This window comes from Camarhynchus parvulus, chromosome 2 (assembly GCF_901933205.1).
Source record: "Camarhynchus parvulus chromosome 2, STF_HiC, whole genome shotgun sequence".
Classification (NCBI taxonomy): domain Eukaryota; kingdom Metazoa; phylum Chordata; class Aves; order Passeriformes; family Thraupidae; genus Camarhynchus; species Camarhynchus parvulus.
This window is the reverse complement of record NC_044572.1, coordinates 150,522,219-150,541,582: the sequence shown is the minus strand read 5'-3', so window position 1 is coordinate 150,541,582 and position 19,364 is coordinate 150,522,219. Positions and strand designations below refer to the sequence as shown.

General features: G+C 50.6%; 1 protein-coding gene across 2 annotated transcripts in view; it reads left to right on the top strand.

The window, feature by feature from the left end:
• Positions 1-304: 304 nt before the first annotated feature.
• The window catches only part of ZC3H3 (zinc finger CCCH-type containing 3), a 127,001-nt gene continuing 107,941 nt past the window's right edge, over positions 305-19,364 (top strand). The window contains exons 1-4 of one of the 2 annotated variants that reach the window (XM_030971857.1): positions 305-359; positions 420-450; positions 2,656-3,967; positions 5,615-5,808. In XM_030971857.1, the coding sequence (XP_030827717.1) occupies positions 345-359; positions 420-450; positions 2,656-3,967; positions 5,615-5,808 (1,552 nt within the window). In that variant the 5' untranslated portion in view covers positions 305-344. Of the gene's footprint in view, positions 360-419; positions 451-475; positions 513-2,655; positions 3,968-5,614; positions 5,809-19,364 lie in introns of those variants that run through there. The other variant, XM_030971858.1, reaches the window with a different exon arrangement.

Genomic DNA, 19,364 nt, shown 5'->3' with positions numbered 1-19,364 from the left:
TAAACTTTTAAAATTTTAAAAACAAGTGATTGGCGTTTTTCACAATAGGAACAGGGGGCAGGGTCTGGTGACAGCTGAACCAGGCTGAGACGGGAAGAGGGGACAACCGGGCTTCTAGCCCAGGCCCGGGACAAAGGCCGGGATCAGCCAGGCCGGGCTGAGTTAGGCCCAGTCCCAGGCCTAGGCCCGGGCTCAGTTTAGGCCGCGCTGTCCCGTCCTGGTTGCCCGGCAACGGTCGCCGGCATCACGTGACCGCCCAGGAGCGCTCACGTGAGTCCGTTGGCGTCGGGCGGCGCCGGTTGATGACGTCACAGCGTCGCGGGGCCGTCGGGAGAGCTGCGGGAATGGAGGAACGGGAGGCTGTGCCGGGAGATCCGAGTGCTGCAGGGTGCGGGAATGGGGGAAATCGGGAACGGGAGCGGCTGTGCCGGGAGATCCGAGTGCTGCAGGGTGCGGGAATGGGGGAAATCGGGAACGGGAGCGGCTGTGCCGGGAGATCCGAGTGCTGCAGGGTGCGGGAATGGGGGAAATCGGGAATGGGAGAGGCTGTGCCGGGAGATCCGAGTGCTCCAGGGTGCGGGAATTGGGGGATTGGGGAGAATCGGGAATGGGAGAGGCTGTGCCGGGAGATCCGAGTGCTCCAGGGTGCGGGAGTGGGGGGATTGGTAATGGGAGAGGCTGTGCCGGGAGATCCGAGTGCTCCAGGGTGCGGGAATGGGGGAAATCGGGAATGGGAGAGGCTGTGCCGGGAGATCCGAGTGCTCCAGGGTGCGGGAATGGGGGAAATCGGGAATGGGAGAGGCTGTGCCGGGAGATCCGAGTGCTGCAGGGTGCGGGAATGGGGGAAATCGGGAACGGGAGGCTGTGCCGGGAGATCCGAGTGCTCCAGGGTGCGGGAATTGGGGGGATTGGGGAGAATCGGGAATGGGAGAGGCTGTGCCGGGAGATCCGAGTGCTCCAGGGTGCGGGAATGGGGGAAATCGGGAATGGGAGAGGCTGTGCTGCGAGATCCGAGTGCTCCAGGGTGCGGGAATTGGGGGGACTGGGGAGAATCGGGAATGGGAGAGGCTGTGCCGGCAGATCCGAGTGCTCCAGGGAGTGAAGGGATCGCGGGAACACCGGGGACAAGGGGACACCGAGGGGAATGGGGAAAAAAGGGAGAGAGCGCCGAGGAAAAGAGGCCGGGGTTGGAAACAGGGAGCGGCTGGGAGCAATGTGAGAGGACCTGGAGGAGGGATAAGGGGAAATCTGGGCATCCTGGGGGATGGTACAGTGTTTTAAGGGAATTTTGGGAATCTGCTTTGGGACAGGGACAGGTTGTGACGGGACCTGGGGGGTTTTTGGTGGGGGTGGGACGTTGGGTTTTAGGTGGGGACTGGGGGGAATGTGAGTGGGATGGGGATGGGGAAGATCCCAGAGTGCTGGGAGAAAGAAGGAAGAGGGAGAAGAAAGGGCTCAGGAGTTTTGGGAGAGGAGGGAAGTGATCCAGGGAGTGCTGGGAAAAGGTGGAAAGGGAAAAGACCCAGGAAAGCCGAGTGGGCCAGGGCAGGGAGGGAACAGAGCCCATGGGGTGCTGGGGGATTTTGGGGTCCCCACACCGGGAATTTGCACAATTCTGCTCTCAGCAGGATCTGGGACTCTCGTGGCTTTGGGAAGGGGCTTTTCCCTGTCCCACAGCCCCGGGCTGGGAGCACAGAGGTGGGATGTGGATCCATGTGCCCTTCCCAAGCTCTGGAAAGCACCAAAGCTTATTTTAGCACCAAATCCCTCTCTTTTTGTCCTTCAAAGTAAATTTTCCTGGTTAGTGAGGCCACAACCTCCGCTCAGGACTTGGGATTTGCCTCTCCAGGAGCTCCTACATGGGGGAATGATGAGAGGGAGGAAAACAATCCTTGCTTTTCCATGAGGAATGTGCTGACTCAGCTCTCCTGGCAGCACCGTGACCCCGGTGGAGGAAAAACTCTTCCTGAAATACCAGGCTCCAAATTCCTTTGGGAATCACTCATGGGAAAGGTTTTCTAAACACTGAGGCTGGACAAGGGCAGGAATTCCCAAATTAACAGGGATGTTGGCTTCCAGAGGGACACAACAGCAAGGCCTTGGAGTGTCCTTGTTGCTGCTTTGGAGGGAAGCAAGGAAGGGAACTTGGGAAGGGTCTGGAGCACCAGAAGCAGCTGATGGAGATGGGGGGCTCATCCCGGAGAAAAGGAGGCTCAGGGGGAACCTTCTGGCTCCTTAAAATTCCCTCACAGGAGGGTGAAGTCATGTGGGATCGGGATCTGCCAGGACACAGGGAATGGCTTCCCATTGCCAGAGGGCAGGGATAGATGGGATATCAGGAAGGAATTCTTCCTTGTGAGGGTGGTGAGGTGCTGGGATGGAATTCCCAGAGAAGCCGTGTCTGCCCCTGGATCCCTGGAAGTGTCCAAGGCCAGGTTGGATGGGGCTCAGAGCAACTTGAACCAGATGTTCTTGAAGGTCCCTTCCCACCCAAAGCATTCCTGGATGCTGTGATTCCATGACTTTTCCATCCACCCCGGCTCGTCATCCAAAACCCGATTGATGATGCAATTCCAGCGCAAGGAAGAGCAGCTCCGTGTTGCTCTCAGATTCCCATGGGATCAGGGAATTAATGCTCTGTGTTCTCTGCCACAGGTCTCATTAACAGCCACAGGAACATGCACGGGAATGTCCCACGTCCGGCGCCCTCGGCTCCTCCGAGGTGGAGCAACCCCCGCCAGCCTGGCTACACCAGGAGAGGAGCCTTTTCCACCAGGTACCCCCAGCAGGCTCCCAGGAATTTCCACCCACGCCAAACTCACTCCTGGAGGAAAAAATACTCCCTGGACAACCGGCTGCCGGGATCGGGGTATGACGCTGGAAGTGCTTCCAGCACTTCCCAGGGTTTTGGGAGCCTTGGGAACAGCCAGACTCCTGAGGCACCGGAATCATCCCCAGAGAGACACGTGGACTTCACCACGGATGGGAACATCGTTGTGGATATCCAGGTGCCACAAAGGGCTGGCCAGGAAAATGTGGGTCCTTACGGAGAGTTTTCCGGGCGGGAAGTGGCGGTGGCTCCTTTGGCGGATGGAAACATCCAGAAATCTCTTCTCCAGGAGGAAGAGAGAAGACCTTCCCTATCCATTTCCTTCAGTTCCACCTCGAGGACTGTGTGCCTGCCTGGAAGTGGAGCTGGGAGCTCCTTTTCTGCCTCTGGAAGCACCAGTGAAAGTGCCGTGGCGCTGAAGTCGGAGCCACAAAAACCTTTGGAATTTCCAGGTCAGGAGCCAGCCCAGCACTCAGTACGGATCAAGGCAGAACCGCTCTCTCCAGGGCAGCCAAGTGGTGAGGAAGTCCAGGATGCTTCCCTACATCCCAAACTCTTTGGGAGCGCCGAGATGCTCTCTCGACCTGCTCAGGCTGGGGTGACCCTGGTGAAGAGCAGATTTCCCGTAATTCCCAAAGCTCCCGCTCTCCAAAAAGCTGCCTCAGCACCCATCTCCAGCAAATCTCAGAAATTCAGGAAAAACAACTACACCTGGGTGGCAAACCCTGGGAAAAGCTCCCGGATTGTGAAGAGGTGGGCGAGCCCTCGAGCCGAAAATTCCAAGAAGGGCACTGGGGGAGTGGACAAAGGTGCTAAAATCTCCCCCAAGGCGGATTTGGGAGCGAAGATAAAGAAATTGGGATTGCAATCCAAGCTGGGGATTTCTCCCAGTAAATATAAGTGGAAGGCCTCCAGCTTGCAGACTTTGCCTTCCACTTCCAAGTCAGCATTCCAGTGGAGATCCGAGGACCAGAAGAAGGCTCCGGCCCCAAATACCCCTCGAACCGTCTCCGTCCCACCGGCTCCGAGCGCGGCGTCCGTTGTTCCCGGTGGGATGAAATCCTTTGGAGAGGCTGCGCTGTCCAGTTACAAAGTGAAGAGCCGGACAAAAATCATCAAGAGGAAAGGGAATGTGGGGTAAGTTGTTGGTTTGGATTTTGTGTCCGTGGGTTTCATGTCAGGTTGTGGCTGTGGGAGAAATTCCAGCGAGGGTTGTTGTGTGCTGGAGGATTTATGGAATCATGGAGTGGTTTGGGCTGGAAGACCTTAAAAATCATGGAATCCCACACCCCTGCTATGAACACGGACACCTTCCACAAGACCAGGCTGCTCCAAGTCCCATCCAACCTGGCCTTGGACACTTCCAGGGATCAGGCAGCCACAGCTTCTCTGGGAATTCCATCACAGCCCCTCACCACACTTCCAGGGAAGAATTCCTTACCAATATCCCATCTATCCCTGCCCTCTGGCAGTGGGAAGCCATTCCCTGTGTCCTGTCCTTCCATCCCTTGTCCCAAGCCCCTCTCCAGCTTTCTTGGAGCTCTTTAGGCGTTGGAAGGGGCTCTGAGGTCTCCCTGGATCCTTCCCTTCTCCAGGCTGGACGTTCCCAGCTCTCCCAGCCTGGCTCCAGAGCAGAGGGGCTCCATCTCTTGGAGCATCTCCATGGCCTCCTCTGGATTTGCTCCAGCAGTTCCATGTCCCCCTGATGTTGGATGATCCAGAGCTGGATCCTGTGAATTCCTGTGGTCACCGACACTTCCTCACTCAGCAAAGGAAGCTGCATTTTCCTTGATTTAATTTCGAATTCTCATAGTTGTTGTGTTGATTCCTGCTTCTGTTTCTCTGATCCCTTCAGTGCTTCCCAGCAGGTTTCCATCCTTGCCTTGCCCTCCTGCTTTGCCTGGAAAACTATCAGTGGGTGTATTGTGCTGGGAAAATCACTCAGGAGCAGCCTGGAGAAGCTGGGAACGTTTGGGATTTTTTGGCAGTTCAGGGAGACCTCCCACACCTTGGTAAATTCCAGCAGAACCAGGGAAGGGATCATCCCCCTGTGCTGGGCACTGCTGAGGCTCCTCAAATCCTGGGGGGAAAATATTGAGGATCTGGAGCTTGTCCAGAGTTGGGAGTGGAGCTGGGGAAGGGTCTGGAGCACCAGGAGCAGCTGAGGGAGCTGGGAGAACTCAGCCTGGAGAAAAGGAGGCTCAGGGGGAACCTTCTGGCTCCCTAAATTCCGTGACAGGAGGGTGAAGTCAGGAAGGATCAGGATCTCTCAGGGAACAAGGGTAAGAGTGTGAGGAAACAGCCTCAAACTCCTCCAGGGGCGGTTTAGTTTGTATATTGGGAAAATTCCTTCTGATAAAGGATGGTCAGGCATTGGGAATCCCCATCCCTGGAGAGATTTAAGATCCCTTTGGATGTGGAACTTGGGGACATGGTCAGTGGTGTCCATGGCACTGCTGGGAAATGCTTGGACTTGATGATCTGAGAGATCTTTTTCAACCTAAACCATTCCATGATTCCATGATTCAATCCCTCACATCTGTTGAGCAGAAGGCCGTGAGTAAGTCTGGCTGTCAAACACCTCATTCTCCATCTGTTCCTCGCCAGGAACTCCTCACATTTGCCCATTTCCTTGGAATTTGCTCTTCAGAGCTTCTCCTCCCCCCTCACCCAGAGGAGAATCCTGGTGGGATTTGACTCCTCTTGGAGCCCTGGAGAAGAACACCAGGAGCGTTTTGGTCATTTCCCTGCTCCCTCCTAACCGTGTGACATTCCCTTTCCCAGTTCCCCCACGGATAAGAAGAACATCTCCCCCACCACAGCTCTCAAGAGCCGCTTCCACCTCCGGAGGAGGAATTCCATGCGGGGAAAACCTTCGGTGACAGCGAAGCGCTCCTCGCCCCGGGGCCTGGTGCAGATTTCCAAGCACCGCCTCTGCCGGATGCCGGCGACCAGGACACAGGCAGCCACCAAGGAAGGTAGGAACAGCCATTCCAAGGGCTCACTGGACTCAGTGGAGTGATTCCAAGGGTTCTTGGGTTTGGGGATGTGTTGCTGAGTCCTCCTGGAGGTGTTGTTGGTCGTGGAGCAAACAGTGAGCAAATCGCTCCGTATCTGTGTTGTCCTTTTGGTATTTCCACAAAAAATCTGTTTCCTGGTTTTCTTGGGGTTTCCCTGGATTTTCAGGAAGGTTTTCCAAGATGGAAGAGGTTGGCAGAGGCAGGAATACACAAATCTCTCGCCTGCATCCCAATGCGGTGTCCAGTTTTGGATCTAATTTGCTAAAACACCAGTAATTAGTGGAGTACTGAATCCATCATGTTTGGGAACAGGGAATTTGCATCCGTGTCCTGCTGCCTTGGAGCAGAACTCAGAGCTCAGAGTGGCACCACCACATGTCTGGAATGTTGTTGGGATGTTGGTGGCTCCAAGTCTGATTCTTCTGTTCCCTAGGGATATTTTTGTGGATAAAAGGCTTCTCCCACTTGGGATTCAGTTGTTTGAGATGGATATGATGCACATTTTCCCTGTGGCCCTGTGAAATTCCCTGTGGGAATTGCTGGAGCTGGGAGAGAGGTTTGGATCAGATGTAGCTGGGATTTGTCTCCAGTTGTATTTTGGGATTATTTGGTGTTCAGACAGCTCCGTTGAGATGTTGTTGAGTTTTCCTGGGTGAGGGATTTTGGACAAGGGGCTGGAATGCCAGGACAAGGGGGAATGGCTTCCCACTGCCAGAGAGTGGGGTTAGATGGGAAATTGGAAAGGAATTCTTCCCTGTGAGGGTGGTAAGGCCCTGGAATGGAATTCCCAGAGAAGCTGTGGCTGCCCCTGGATCCCTGGAAGTGATCATGGCCATCTGGGATGGGGCTTGGAGCAACCTGGGATAGTGGAAGGTATTCCTGTTCATAGCAGGGGTGTGGTATTCCATGATCTTTTGAGTTCTTCCAACCCAAATCATTCCATGATTCCATGAAAAGGCAGAAAACTCTGGAGACACAGAGCAATTTGGGATTGCTACAGCATTTTTACCTCAAAGGGAATTGAGGCAGTGATGATCCCAGGGATATCAGCTTGTTTGGAATCCCAGTTCCTTGATTGAAGGGAATGTTTCCGCACTGAAATCTGATTTTAGCTGGATAGGAATGAGAAAATAAAGCAGGAATGTGGTTTTGCTCCAGGCTTTGGGAATTTGGCAAATAAAAAAGGTTGGAGAATTGAAGAAAAAAAAGGGAATAGGTCTGGAAGTGACCTTGGGAGAACAGGGAGTTCATTTTCCCCTCCAAAAGTGGATCCAGTTATCCAGCCTTTCCTGGCAGATGCTTCTCTGTGTGGCACCTTCTCCTTTGCAGAGAAATTCAGGAAGAGCCTGGATTTCCTTGAAATTCCCTCAGTGAATTTTGGATTTGCTCCCTTTGATTAAAGTTGACTTTCTGGATTTGAATCCTTTTGTACTTCAAGATTTTTCTTGGAGAGCTTCAATCCCAGGCAGAGGATTTACAGCTTCATGTGTTGGAATATTCTTAAACTCTGGGTTTGGAAAGCTGTGGAATTATTCCAGGGCTGTTCCTCTGTGTGCTCCAGGACTCCCGTGTTATTTTTTTCCCCCAGGTTTAGTAGGTGAAGATTATTGGGTGGTGGATGGGGCAGGGATATTCCCAAGTCTGGAATGCTCACAGGGATTGGGACAACTCCCATGCTCCCTGTAAATGTATAATTATGGATGTGGTGCCAGTGTTTTTGGTTCCTCAAGGAGCTGGGAATAAGTGAAGTCTTGTGGATTCAATTCCTAGCTCCTAGGTTATCCAAGAGGTTTTGGGAAGGTTGTTTTGGTTTCTTTTGGGGCAAAGTTTGGATATTAATCCCAGCAAAAATATTGTGGATATTAATCACCACAAAGGGGTGGAATTTCCAGTCTTTTGCATTTCTCCTTGGGCAGGTGTGAGGGAAGTAAATGGGGTTGCTGGGATGCACTGGGAGCAGAGTGGGGTAGGAATGGAGCAGGGACATGGAGGGAAAGACAGAGGGGAGGAATGTTCCCAACTTCCTGCATGGCAGTGTGGCTGGAAAAGGTGGATCAGCCCCTTCCGTCCCCACGGATGTGGGGCCTGTGGTGACACAGCCTGGCTGGCTTCCTGTTTGTCCTGTTCCACAGGATTTGGGGATCTGTGGCACAGCTCTGTGGGCTGTACAGAGACATCACTCCTGCTTTTCCCAAGTCCTGGTCTGTCTCCTGCCTTTCCAATTCCCTCTTTGACACAAATGGATCTGTTTGGTCTCATCAGTAGGGAAGCTCCTCCAGATGTTGCTGAGTCTTGAACTGGGATTGGTGTTTTCCAGTGCTCTGTCCACTTCCCTCTGTTGGAATTGCTGTTATTTAGGGATCAGAGAGCCAGTGGAAAGTGGCAGATTGGCAGGAATTTTCTTGGGATTATTTGGCCTATTCTGTGAGAGATCCACCTGCAGCTCTTATTGATTAATTCCAAAACAGTTGATTAACTGGGATGTTCAGTAACAGCTCAGATATTGGAGTGTGTCCCAAATGGAAGATTTTCCAATGGGATAGTGGGGCAGGGAGAAAGTTCCAGGTCAGGCTGCCTCCCTAGCCTCTGGGATCCTCAGGGATGTGATGGAAGAGGGATAAAAGGTGGTGGTTGTTTCTTTCGTTATCCAGGAAGAAGCTGGAGGACCAACAAGGATCATCAAGGTCTCGTGTGCCAGTGTTTTGGATAAAATCATGGGATGGTTTTGGTGGGAAAGGACCTTGGAGATCATGGAATTCCAGTCCACACCGTGGGCAGGGACACCTTCCTATCCCAGGTTGCTCCAAGCTCCATCCAAGCTGGCCTTGGACACTTCTAGGGATGGGGCAGCCACAGCTTCTCTGGGAATTTCATTCCAGCACCTTCTCAATCTCACAGGGAGAAATTCCTTCCCAAATCCCATCTATCCCTGTCCTCTGGCAGTAGGAAGCCATTCCCTGTGTCCTGGCACTTCAGGTCCTTATCTAAAGTCCCTCTCCAGCTCTCCTGGAGCCCCTTTAGGCACTGGAAGGGGCTCTGAGGTTTCCCTGGATACTTCCCTTCTCCAGGCTGGACATTCCCAGCTCTCCCAGCCAGTCTAGATGCCAAATGAGCTTTTTCTCCATGTTCTGTCCCATCACCTTGGGGATCCTTTATCGGCTTTCTCCAGACTGAAGATGGAATATTCCCAAAAGTTCAAGGATGGCATCTCTTTCTCACCAGTTTTGAGGGAAAACGCCAACTTTTAAGTGAGTTTTGACTGATCCAGGTGTGATGACAGCAGGATATTCCTGCTTTTCCTATCCTAAAAATCCCATGCCAGAGGATATGGGAGTCCCATGCTTTCCCAACAGCTTTTTGCTGTCTTTATCCGGGATTTCTTGCAAGATGAGGCTTATTCCCAACCTATTTTTTGATGACAGACAAGTGAGTTCTGGTAGTTGGGAACTTTTCCTCAACATTCCTTGGCTCATCCTGCTTGGGCATCCGAGCTGCCATTTCTTATTCCCAGGATTTTTTCCTTGGAAAAAACTAGGAATAAGTGCTTCAAAGGAAGATTTCTTGATTTTTTTTCTAATTCATTTTAACGTCAGAGATGTGGCAAATGTATGGACAAGGAGAATGGGAGTGACAACTGCGTAGTACATGTGGGAAAATTGGGATTTTCGCAGGAGAATTGAGGGCTTTTCCAGGAGAATTGGGGATTTTGGGAAGTGCACACAGCCCTGCAGAGGGCACTCGTGCCTCTCCCATCTCCTCAGTCCGCCTTTTTCTGGTTATTGATGGCCTAATTTCGTCTTTATGTGAAAGAAAGCAGATCTGGAGTAATTTGCAGCAATAACCTGCTAATGCCGGGCCAGTATCAAAATTCCCATGTTCATTCCCGGTGGCAGATAAAACACTAATATATAATTATCCTTGCAAATTGGATTGTTTTAAATAACCAAAAGGCTACGGCCGGGGACAAAACCATCCCATTTCCCTGGAGTTCCTATTGCGGGGTAATTGCTGCGTTCAATCAATTTCCTTGGCATTAGAAATTCCATCACAATCAACATTAAGCTTTATTCATTGTGATGGCAAAGAGCCGGATCATTTCTCCTCTTTTCCTTAACTGGCAAAATTAATCAGGGAAAAGATTTTAAACATTTACCCGTGCGAAAGAGGTCAGCTCTGCCACTATATTGCTCAGCAGATAAGGGGGCTAATAAAAAGAAAATTGAATTACTAATGATCGCCAGGAACAGAGTATATAAAACCTGGCAATCGCCCGGTGCAGGAAAAAAAGGGAATCAATTTTCTCCGGACAAGGTGCGCTCGTTTTTTATTTTGGCTCATATTATCAGCAATTTAATTGGAGAGAGCATAAACAGGAGGAAACAGTTAGGGAATAATGAGGCTGGAGGTGTAAAATCCTGCAGGATAGATGCTGGACACAATTTATTTGGCACAACAGATAATCACTTTAATTGAATCCAAAAGTGCAGCGTTCAGCAGCGCCGGCTCTGCGCCTCGCCCGAGGGGGATCATGGAATATTACAAAGAGGCTCCTCCGTGTCTTTTCCACCTCTGTAATGCCCCCTTCCAGGCAGGACTGCTCCGGGATTGCTTCGGCACGGTCACAGCTGGCTGGAAGCAGGAGATGGAGAAAGCAGGAGGGAGATTCTCCAGGGAATTTTCCTTATTTATGTTGTGTTTGTTCCTTAAATAATTCGGTGCTTGCTGGGTTGGATGGCTCCATGTGAGACTGGTCGTGTCCTGCTCGAGGTGAACTTGGAGTCATGGAATGGTTTGGGCTGGGAGGGATCTCAAAGATCAACTTATTTTGCTGTGTCCTGAGTTCAAAGCCTGGCTCCCTTTTCCTGCTGTGACCTCCAGGTCTGGGTATTAAAGGAACTTCTAAAGAGCTTTTGGATTGTTTTCTTGGGAGAGGTGGGCGGTTCATTGTGGAATTTAGATCCCAGAATGGTTTGGGTTGGAAGGGACCTTGAAGATCATCCAGTTCCACCCCCTGCCATGGGCAGGGACACCTTCCACTATCCCAGGTTGCTCCAAGCCCTGTCCAGCCTGGCCTTGGACATTTCCAGGGATCTAGGGGCAGCCACAGCTTTTCTGGGAATTCTGTTCCAGTTCCTCACCACCCTCCCAGGGAAGAATTCCTTCCCAATATCCCACTAAACCTTCCCTCCTTCAGCTTAAGTAGGTAGGGAATTGTAGCAGTTCCCCATCTGTGTCTGTGCCAAGTCCAAGGCCACAGGAGGAGTAATTTGGGAGCACATCCTTGTCAGATCCACATGGACATGGACACATCCAACCTGGATTTGTGTTGCTTCCCTTGAAAATATTCCTTCCCTGCTATGTTCCCCTTTCTCCTGCTCCAAACTGAGATAAGCCAGTGGTTGGTGTTATCAGCTTCCTGCTTTTCCCATGTTGCCACCCCACTGTTGAAACTGCCAAACAGAAGGAATCCTGTTTGTTTTCCCATCTTCCTAAAGAGAAATTCCATAAGATTCAGAAAACCCACTTCACTCTGCATCTGCAGAAGCTTCTCCAACTCTTTACTGCCAGAATCACCCTCCAAAAAATTCCCTGAAACCTCATTTCTCTCCTCCTTGAAAGGATGTGACATGAGGGGGTTGGGATGGGCAAGGAGTGTTTGCTTGGAAAAACGCTGGAGGCAAAAGTGGCAGGAGCTGCTTTGCATTACTTGGGCGAGTAAAGGGGGTGTAAATGGTGAGGAGCAAGTTATGGGTGGCATCCAAATGCTCAGCTGCTGATAATTTTATTGACGCCGGGTGTTTGTATCCCTCTGGCAGCTCTGAAAATCTCAGCCCTGGATTATATACCCTCTCCTTTTTTTTTTTCTTGAAGCTTCCAGCAGGTTGATTCCCAGTGGGACAGCAGTTGAGGGAATTTTGGAGGTTTTTTTCCTTGTTTGGTGTTTTATTTTATAATAATTTTATTTTTCTTCTGAGTTGCGTGAGGTTTTGCCGCTCTTCGAGGCGACGCCTCCGATCGCGTTACAGCCGAGTTAAGCTCTTGATCCCTTCCCTCAGGGAAGCCCTTGGATCACACACAGAACTCCTCAGAGTTCATCACATCTTTTTCTTTGCTCCATCATCACTCCCGTTTTCCCGAATTCCTTCCAGCTGATCCAAACCCTTCCAAGGTCGCCGCTCTCTGTCGTTCCTCTGTCCCACCAAGGTTTGACCTTGCTTGGAAATCATTCCATTGCCAGCTCTCTCTTCCCTCTGGCTTGTCCTGGGGAGCCAGGGGTGGAGCGTGGCTGGCGAGGTGGCTCCTCACTCCTTCAGGAATTGGGAAAAGTTCACATTCTTGGCTCTTTGCCGGGCCCGGTTACGTCAGTGGTCGTAAGTAACGGTTTTGGGTTTCCGCCTTGACTTGGCATTTCCAGGTGACTCGTCCCGAGCTGCAAGAGGAGCTGCAGGCGTGGAGCCAGGATTGGGAATTCTCTTTGCAGAGCTCTCTTTTAAAAATAACAGCCTGCTGGGAGCGAGGGGATGGACCTTGCTTAAGGAAGTGTTCCCGTGCAGACGTTGGATTTGGGACTGGGGAAATCGGCAACTGCGAAAGAGGGAACATCTAGAGGGAAGTGGGGATCCTGAAGGTGACGATTCCTGGGTGTCTCTTTCCCTGTGGAATTCGACCTCAATTTGTACACTCAATTTGTTGTGGAAGCCACATCCCTGGAAGTATTCCAGGCCAGGTTGGATGGGACTTGGAACAGCCTTGTCCAATGGAATGTGTCCCATGCAAGGAGATGACCTTGAAGGTCCCTTCCCACCCAAACCATTCCATGTTTTAATGAAAGTCACCTCTCAATCCCTATTTTAGGTAGTTTTACTTCAATATTTTTACCTCAGTCCCTATTTTAGAGTCTCTCCTGTGCAACTCCAGCTCTGTTGGATTGGGAAATTCCATCGGTAGCCAGCAGCTCTTTGGGGAATAGTCTATTTATACACTAATAGGAAAAATATTTGGCTTTGGGGATGGATGAGATGCTTCTATTGGTCTGACCCTTGATATTTCCAGGTCTGTGGGGGGCTTTGTGTAAGACTCCAAACCTTTCAGGGATGGCACAGCGTGGAACTAAAATAGACGGGGGAAAAAAAGAGGGAAAAAAAATGGGAAACAGCAATAGGTCTTAAACTCCTAATTTCCCCTCCTGGGGCTTGCCTGGCCTTAAGTATTTCCAGGGATGGAGCATCCACAAATTGTCTGGGCAACCAGGACCTCACCACCCTCACAGGGAAGAATTTCTACCCAATATCCCACCTGAACTTACTCCCAGTTTGAAGCAAATCCCCCTTATCCTGTCACTCCATGCTCTTGGAAACAGATCTTTATCTTGGAAATCGATATTTATTTGTCCATGGAAGCTTTGGCTTGGAAGTGACCTCTAGGAGTCTCCTAATCCAACCAAAAAGGAAGCTTTTACACCAGTTTTGAACCTGCTGTTTGGAATTGGGCAGAATTTCAGTGCTGATCCCTCTTATCCCTCTGCTTGTCTTTCCTTCTTAAATAAAAATAAGGAAAATGAAAGTGGGCTAAGGCACTTAAAAAAACCCATAACCTGAGAAGTGACAATGAGTCCCTTTTCCCTGTTATTTTTTCCCCTTCCTTTTGCTATTTTCTCCCACTTAATAAACTGTCTGATGGTATTCCCAGCACGGTCACAGTTGGAATTACTGATGCCGGCGTGGATGATCGGAGTGTCCTCCACTGCTCTGTCAGGATTCCCAAAATCCCGCCCTGGCAGATGCTCAATTCCCTGTAAAACCTGCGTAGGTTTCTCTGTTCTGCTTTCTGCTTCCAGTTCTTTCCCAAATCCCGGTTTACACCCTTAGTTTTTAAATTTTCTCATGGAAATCTTCCCATTTGATTTTCCTTGCAATGACTCGGAAGCGTCGGAGGGAAATTCCTCTCCCTGGCTGCTGAGCCGAGTTAAGCCGTTCATTCCAGGACTTGCTGGATCGCTCCATGTGCTCTGCAAAGCCCTGGAAATGAGCAAAAACCCCTTGGAATATGGAACAGATGCCAGAGTGCACCTGGAATAAGGGATTTGTGGACTCGGCAGCATCTCCCGAGTCCTACAAAACTCTGCTGTTCCAGCAGCTTTGCCAGAGTTTCTGCTTCAGCCTGAGGGGTGGGGAAATGCCTTGACTTCGCTTGTCAACAGGAATTTTGCTGTCATCCCTCAGGAAATATGAGTTCAAGGAACTTTTCCTCCTCCCCCGTGCCTCTGGATAATCCCCACTCGTGCGGTTTTCGGGGGGCTGTTTCTATTTTGGGTTGTTTGGAGCGGTGTCAAGTGGGGATTTCGTGTGGAGGTGTGGACGGGATCGGCTCCAAAGCTGATCCCACATGTTATCAGCCCTTAAGCTGCCCTCAGGGGCTCTCTGTTGGAAAAGGGCAGGGGAATTCTTGGAGGTTTAGTGTGGGCTGTAAACTCCAGTGTTGGTTGCGATGGGAAACCCCATGTTGTTCCTCAGGGCACCAGCAAATGTCCTGGGACATCTTGTCCTTGGATGGGACAAAGAGAGCCCAGGAAAGGGCGAGTAGGTGGGATGTGCCATCAAACTATTTTTTTTTTTTCCCCATGGAATCACGGAATGGTTTGGGGAAGGATCTTGAATATCATCCAGTTCCAATCCCCTGCCATGGGCAGGGACATCTTCCACTATCCCAGATTGTTCCAAGCCCCATCCAACCTGGCCTTGGACACTTCCTAGGATAGGGCAGTCACAATTTCTCTAGGAATTCCATTCCAGGGCCTCACCACCTTCCCAGGGAAGAACTCCTTCCCAATATCCCACCTATCCCTGCCCTCTGGCATTAGAAAGCCATTCCCTGTGTCCTGTCCCTCCATCCCTTGTCTCAAGTCCCTCTCCAGCTCTCCTGGAGCCCCTTCAGGCACTGGAAGGGGCTCTGAGGTCTCCCTGGAGCCTTCTCTTCTCCAGGCTGGACATTCCCAGCTCTCCCAGCCTGGCTCCAGAGCAGAGGGGCTCCAGCCCTTGGAGCATCTCCGTGGCCTCCTCTGGAATTGCTCCAGCAGCTCCACATCCTCCTGATGTTGGATCCTGGACCTGAATGTAGAATTCTAGGTGGGATCTCACCTGAGTGGGGCAGAGGGGCAGAATTCCCCCTCTCCTGATGTCCATACTGGGAATGAACCCAGGATATGGGGTATTTCTGGGATGTGAGCACTCATGGATGGGGCACATCCAGTTTTTCATCCACCAAAACCCCCAATCCTTCTCTTTGGAGCTGCTCCCAATCCATCCTTTATCCAGCTTTGGGGTGGGAAAGTGTGCTTGAATCCCAGGGCTCAGGTGGATCAATGTTAAGTGCTCTTTTTGGGATTTAAAAAAGCAAGGAATTCTTTCCTTTTCACAACGAGCACAACCTGCCACCCAAATAATATTGGTTCCTGGCTGGGTCGAGGTGTTTGCAGTGATTGGTGACCTTAATTTAGCAGTGATGACTTCCAAATGCTTTCCCTGTTATCAGGAATCAAGGAGTGGAGCCCTCCCTTATCAGGAAGCAAATCAAAAGGGAATTTGATGGGGTGAAACGAGTCCATCAGAGATCCCTCTCTGTTTTTAAAACAAGATTTACTCTGCTCTCTCCACATTAACTGGGGCATTTTACGGTGCTCCCCTTTCCGTGAGCTTCCGTGATCCATCATTTCCCGGCTCGCCTGCCGGAGTGGCTGTTAGATTTTACTACTGCAAACACTGTAAAAGGGCATTAGAGCAGTTAAATCTGGAGTCTTGCTTCCATAAGGAAAAAGAAAATGCTGAATTAGGCACCAGAAAAGGCAACCACAGCGATACTTTAATCTTGCATAAATTATCAGAAGAGTCAGAGGCGAGTGATTTTATGTATTGTTAGAGCTTTGCTAATTAATTATTCCGGAATAATTGATGTTTAGAAGCACCAAAGTTGGGTCCTTTCCTGGCTTAATGGACTTTCAATATGGCAGCTGGATTTTTATTTCTTTCTTAATTTTAACCCTTCTGTCCATGGGGTTAATGAAGTTGCTTTCCTAAATATGAAGAGTCTAAATAATAATTAATCAAGGAAATATCATTCCAAAAATTGTGGGTCTAAGTCAGTGGTGGTTTTGGGGACATTCCTGACATCCAGGGGAAGTTGATTCCCCAGTGGGAATATTTGAAGGATGAAATGCCCTAAAGAAATGGATAAATGTAAATAAGCTGAAGAAGAGCAGAGACCCTGGCACAGAGCCCAAAAATGCCTGTGGTTTTGATTATGACCCATGGAGCAAGTTACCAACCTTAGATGAAGATCTGCAGGCCACGACAAATTAAGTAGAATGATAGTGAATTTATCACAAGGTAACAAGTAGATTTTGGGGTTTTTAGAATGGGGATTCAGGGGGGCAAGATGGAGGGAGCTGGGCATGTCCAGCCTTTCTCCTTCTTCTTCTTGGCCTCCAGCTTCTGCTGTGATGTTGGCACTTTTAGATTGGTTTAGAGTAGAAGCTTCGCTGTCTAACATAGGTGATAGGTATTGGAAAGTAATTGTAAACATTGCATACATAGTTTTTAGTATAAAGACATAACAGCGCCCTGGGGGCAGGCAGAGTGCCTCTGACTGACCTGCTGAGTGGGCCTCGGCAGGAGAGGAGAAAGAATTTTATAGTTAAGATACAATAAACAACCTTGAGACGGAGAAATGAAGAGCCCTGACTCCTTCTTCAAGCACCAGGCTGGGAAAAGAGACTTTCTAACATTTCTTGGGGTCACTCTGACCAGCTAGAGACCCCGACACATCCAGTTTTTTGGGATCGGGGAAGATGGGGCCTGCAAAGGACAGGTGAGGACAGGGCATGAAGTGAACAAACACTCGTTGAGCCAAAGGGGTTTAGGAAAACAATGTTGTTTAGGACATACAATGCTGGTAAAGCGATCCCTGCTCCTGGGCAATTCCAGCCCCAGCGACTCTCCCACTGTCACCACTCTCCTTGTGGGGCCGGGCAGGGCGTGGGTGACAGACATTCCACGGCCTGGACACAACGTGGGGAAAGCAGCTTTGTGGAAAAGTGTCCTAAACTTGATATCCTTGTTTATCTCTTCCCAGGCCCTGCCTGGCCCCTCGAGATAAACAGGTGCCAGTGCTTGCGATTCCCAACAGCCGCTCCGCTGCCGGAATAATTCCAAAAGGAGGTTGTGTTTACGTGGGGAGTTATTCCTGCCTCCCTTCAGGGCTGGAGCATCCCTGTGGCAAATGGGCTGGGAGTGGACACAGCCCCAGGACCTGGAGTTGCTCCAACCTGGCCTTGGGAGCTTCCAGGGATGGGGAAGCCCCAGCTTTTCTGGGAATCCTGTGCCAAGGCCTCACCACCCTCACAAGGAAGGATTTCTTCCCAATATCCCATCTAATGCTGTCCTCTGGCAGTAGGAAGCTATTCCCTGTGTCCTGGCATGTCCAAAGAAGAGCAGCGAGGCTGGTGAGGGGCTTGGAACACAAGCCGTATGAGGAACGACTGAGGGAGCTGGGGTTGTTCAGCCTGGAGAAAAGGAGACTCAGAGGTGACCTTATCACTCTCTTCAACTTCCTGAAGGGTGGCTGTGGTGAGCTGGGCATCGGTCTCTTTCTCCGGGCAACAACAGACAGAACAAGAGGGGACAGTCTCAAGCTGCGCCAAGGGAGATACAGGCTAGAATTAAGGAGGAGGTTTTTCACAGAAAGAGTGGTCAAATACTGGAATCATCTTCCTAGGGAGGTGGTGGAGTCACCATCCCTCGATGTGTTTAAAAAAAGACTGGATCTGGCACAAGGTGCCATGATCCAATTGAGGTGTTAGAAGATGGGTTGGACACGATGATCTTAAAGGTCTCTTCCAACCTAGAAATTCTGTGATTCTGTGATTCTATCCTATATCCAAAGTCCCTCTCCAGCTCTCTTGGAGCTCCTTTAGGCACTGGAAGGGGCTCTGAGGTATCCACAGAGTGTTCCCTTTTCTCCCAGCCTGTCTCCAGCCCCTGGAGCAACTCCTTGGCTTTGCTTCCCTCACTTCCTGCACACATCCAAGACATTCCAGCCTCTTGGAGTCATCAATAACTTAAACCTCCGGGTCCCGTACTTGGATTTTTTTCCTTTATTTCCCTTTTTCCGCTCTCTCCCTGCCTAGTGGGATCCCTGCTCCTTCTCCCTGCCCTGGCCCAGCTCTCGCGTGCCTTGGCTTAGCACAGGGAATCCTCAGCTCCTCTCCTGGGAGCTCCCAGCATTGCTGTCATTCCCTGAGGGAACACTGTGCCCTGCTCCGGGGCTGTTTAGTGTCTCAAGTTAGAGACATTCCTGAATGGAACGTCCTTAATTCCCACATAGATGCTGCAGGAACAGCATCAGGCCCAGAAGTAAAATGTAGTGAAGAATTCCAGAGTGAAATTGAGATGGGGAACCTCTGCTGCTGTCAGGCTGGAAATCTCCAGCCTGGAGTTTCCCTGGGCTTTTTAATGGAAGCAGGAACTTGTTTTATGTTGGTTTATGTCATGGGCTCTGAAGTGAAGCTGGGATCAGTTCTGGAATTCTGGGTTCAGTTCTGATCCCAGAAAGACAGTGAGGGTTTGGAGCATATCCAGAGAAGGGAATGGAGCTGGGGAAGGGTCTGGAGCAACCAGGAGCAGCTGGGGGAGGGCTCAGCCTGGAGAAAAGGAGGCTCAGGGAGGGCCTTTTCACTCCCCACAACTCCCTGAGGGTGGAATCAGATGGGGTTCAGGCTTTTTTTTATTCCAGGGAATAAGGGACAGGACCACAGGAAGCAGCCTCAAGTTGTGCCAGGGAAGCTTTAGTTTGGATATCGGGAAAATGTTTTTCATGTAAAGGATTGTAAAGCATTGGAATGGGCTTCTTGGGGGAGTGGGGAAGTCACATCCCTGGAAGTGTCCAAAAAAATGTGTGGATATTTGGATTTGGCACTTGAGGACAGGGATTAGTGGTGCACTTAGCGGTGGTGCTGGGCTGAGGTTTGGACTTGATGGTCTTGGAGCTCTTTTCCAGCTTTCAGTTCCGTGTTTCCAGACTTTGCTCTGTGTTATTCCTCTTGCTCTCACTCTCTGCCTTGACCCTGTGCCTAACAGCAAAGGTTGGGAATTTGGACATGGAATTTCATTTCTTTTTTGGAGTACCCCAGAATTACAAAATAGTGTGAACTGGGAGGGACCTACAAGACTGTCCAATCCCACCCCCTGCCATGGGCAGGGACAACATCCATTATCCCAGATTGCTCCAAGCCCTGTCCTGCCTGGCCTTGGACAATTCCAGGGATCCAGGGTCAGCCACAGCTTCTCTGGTTGTGCTCCTCACCACCCTCACAAGGAAGAATTCCTTCTTAATATTGCATCTCTCCCTGTCCTCTGGCAGTGGAAAGCCATTCCCTGTTTCCTGTCCCTCCAGAACTCATCTGAAGTCCCTCTCCAGCTTTCTTGGACTCCTTTAGGCACTGGAAGGAGTAATTCAGATTT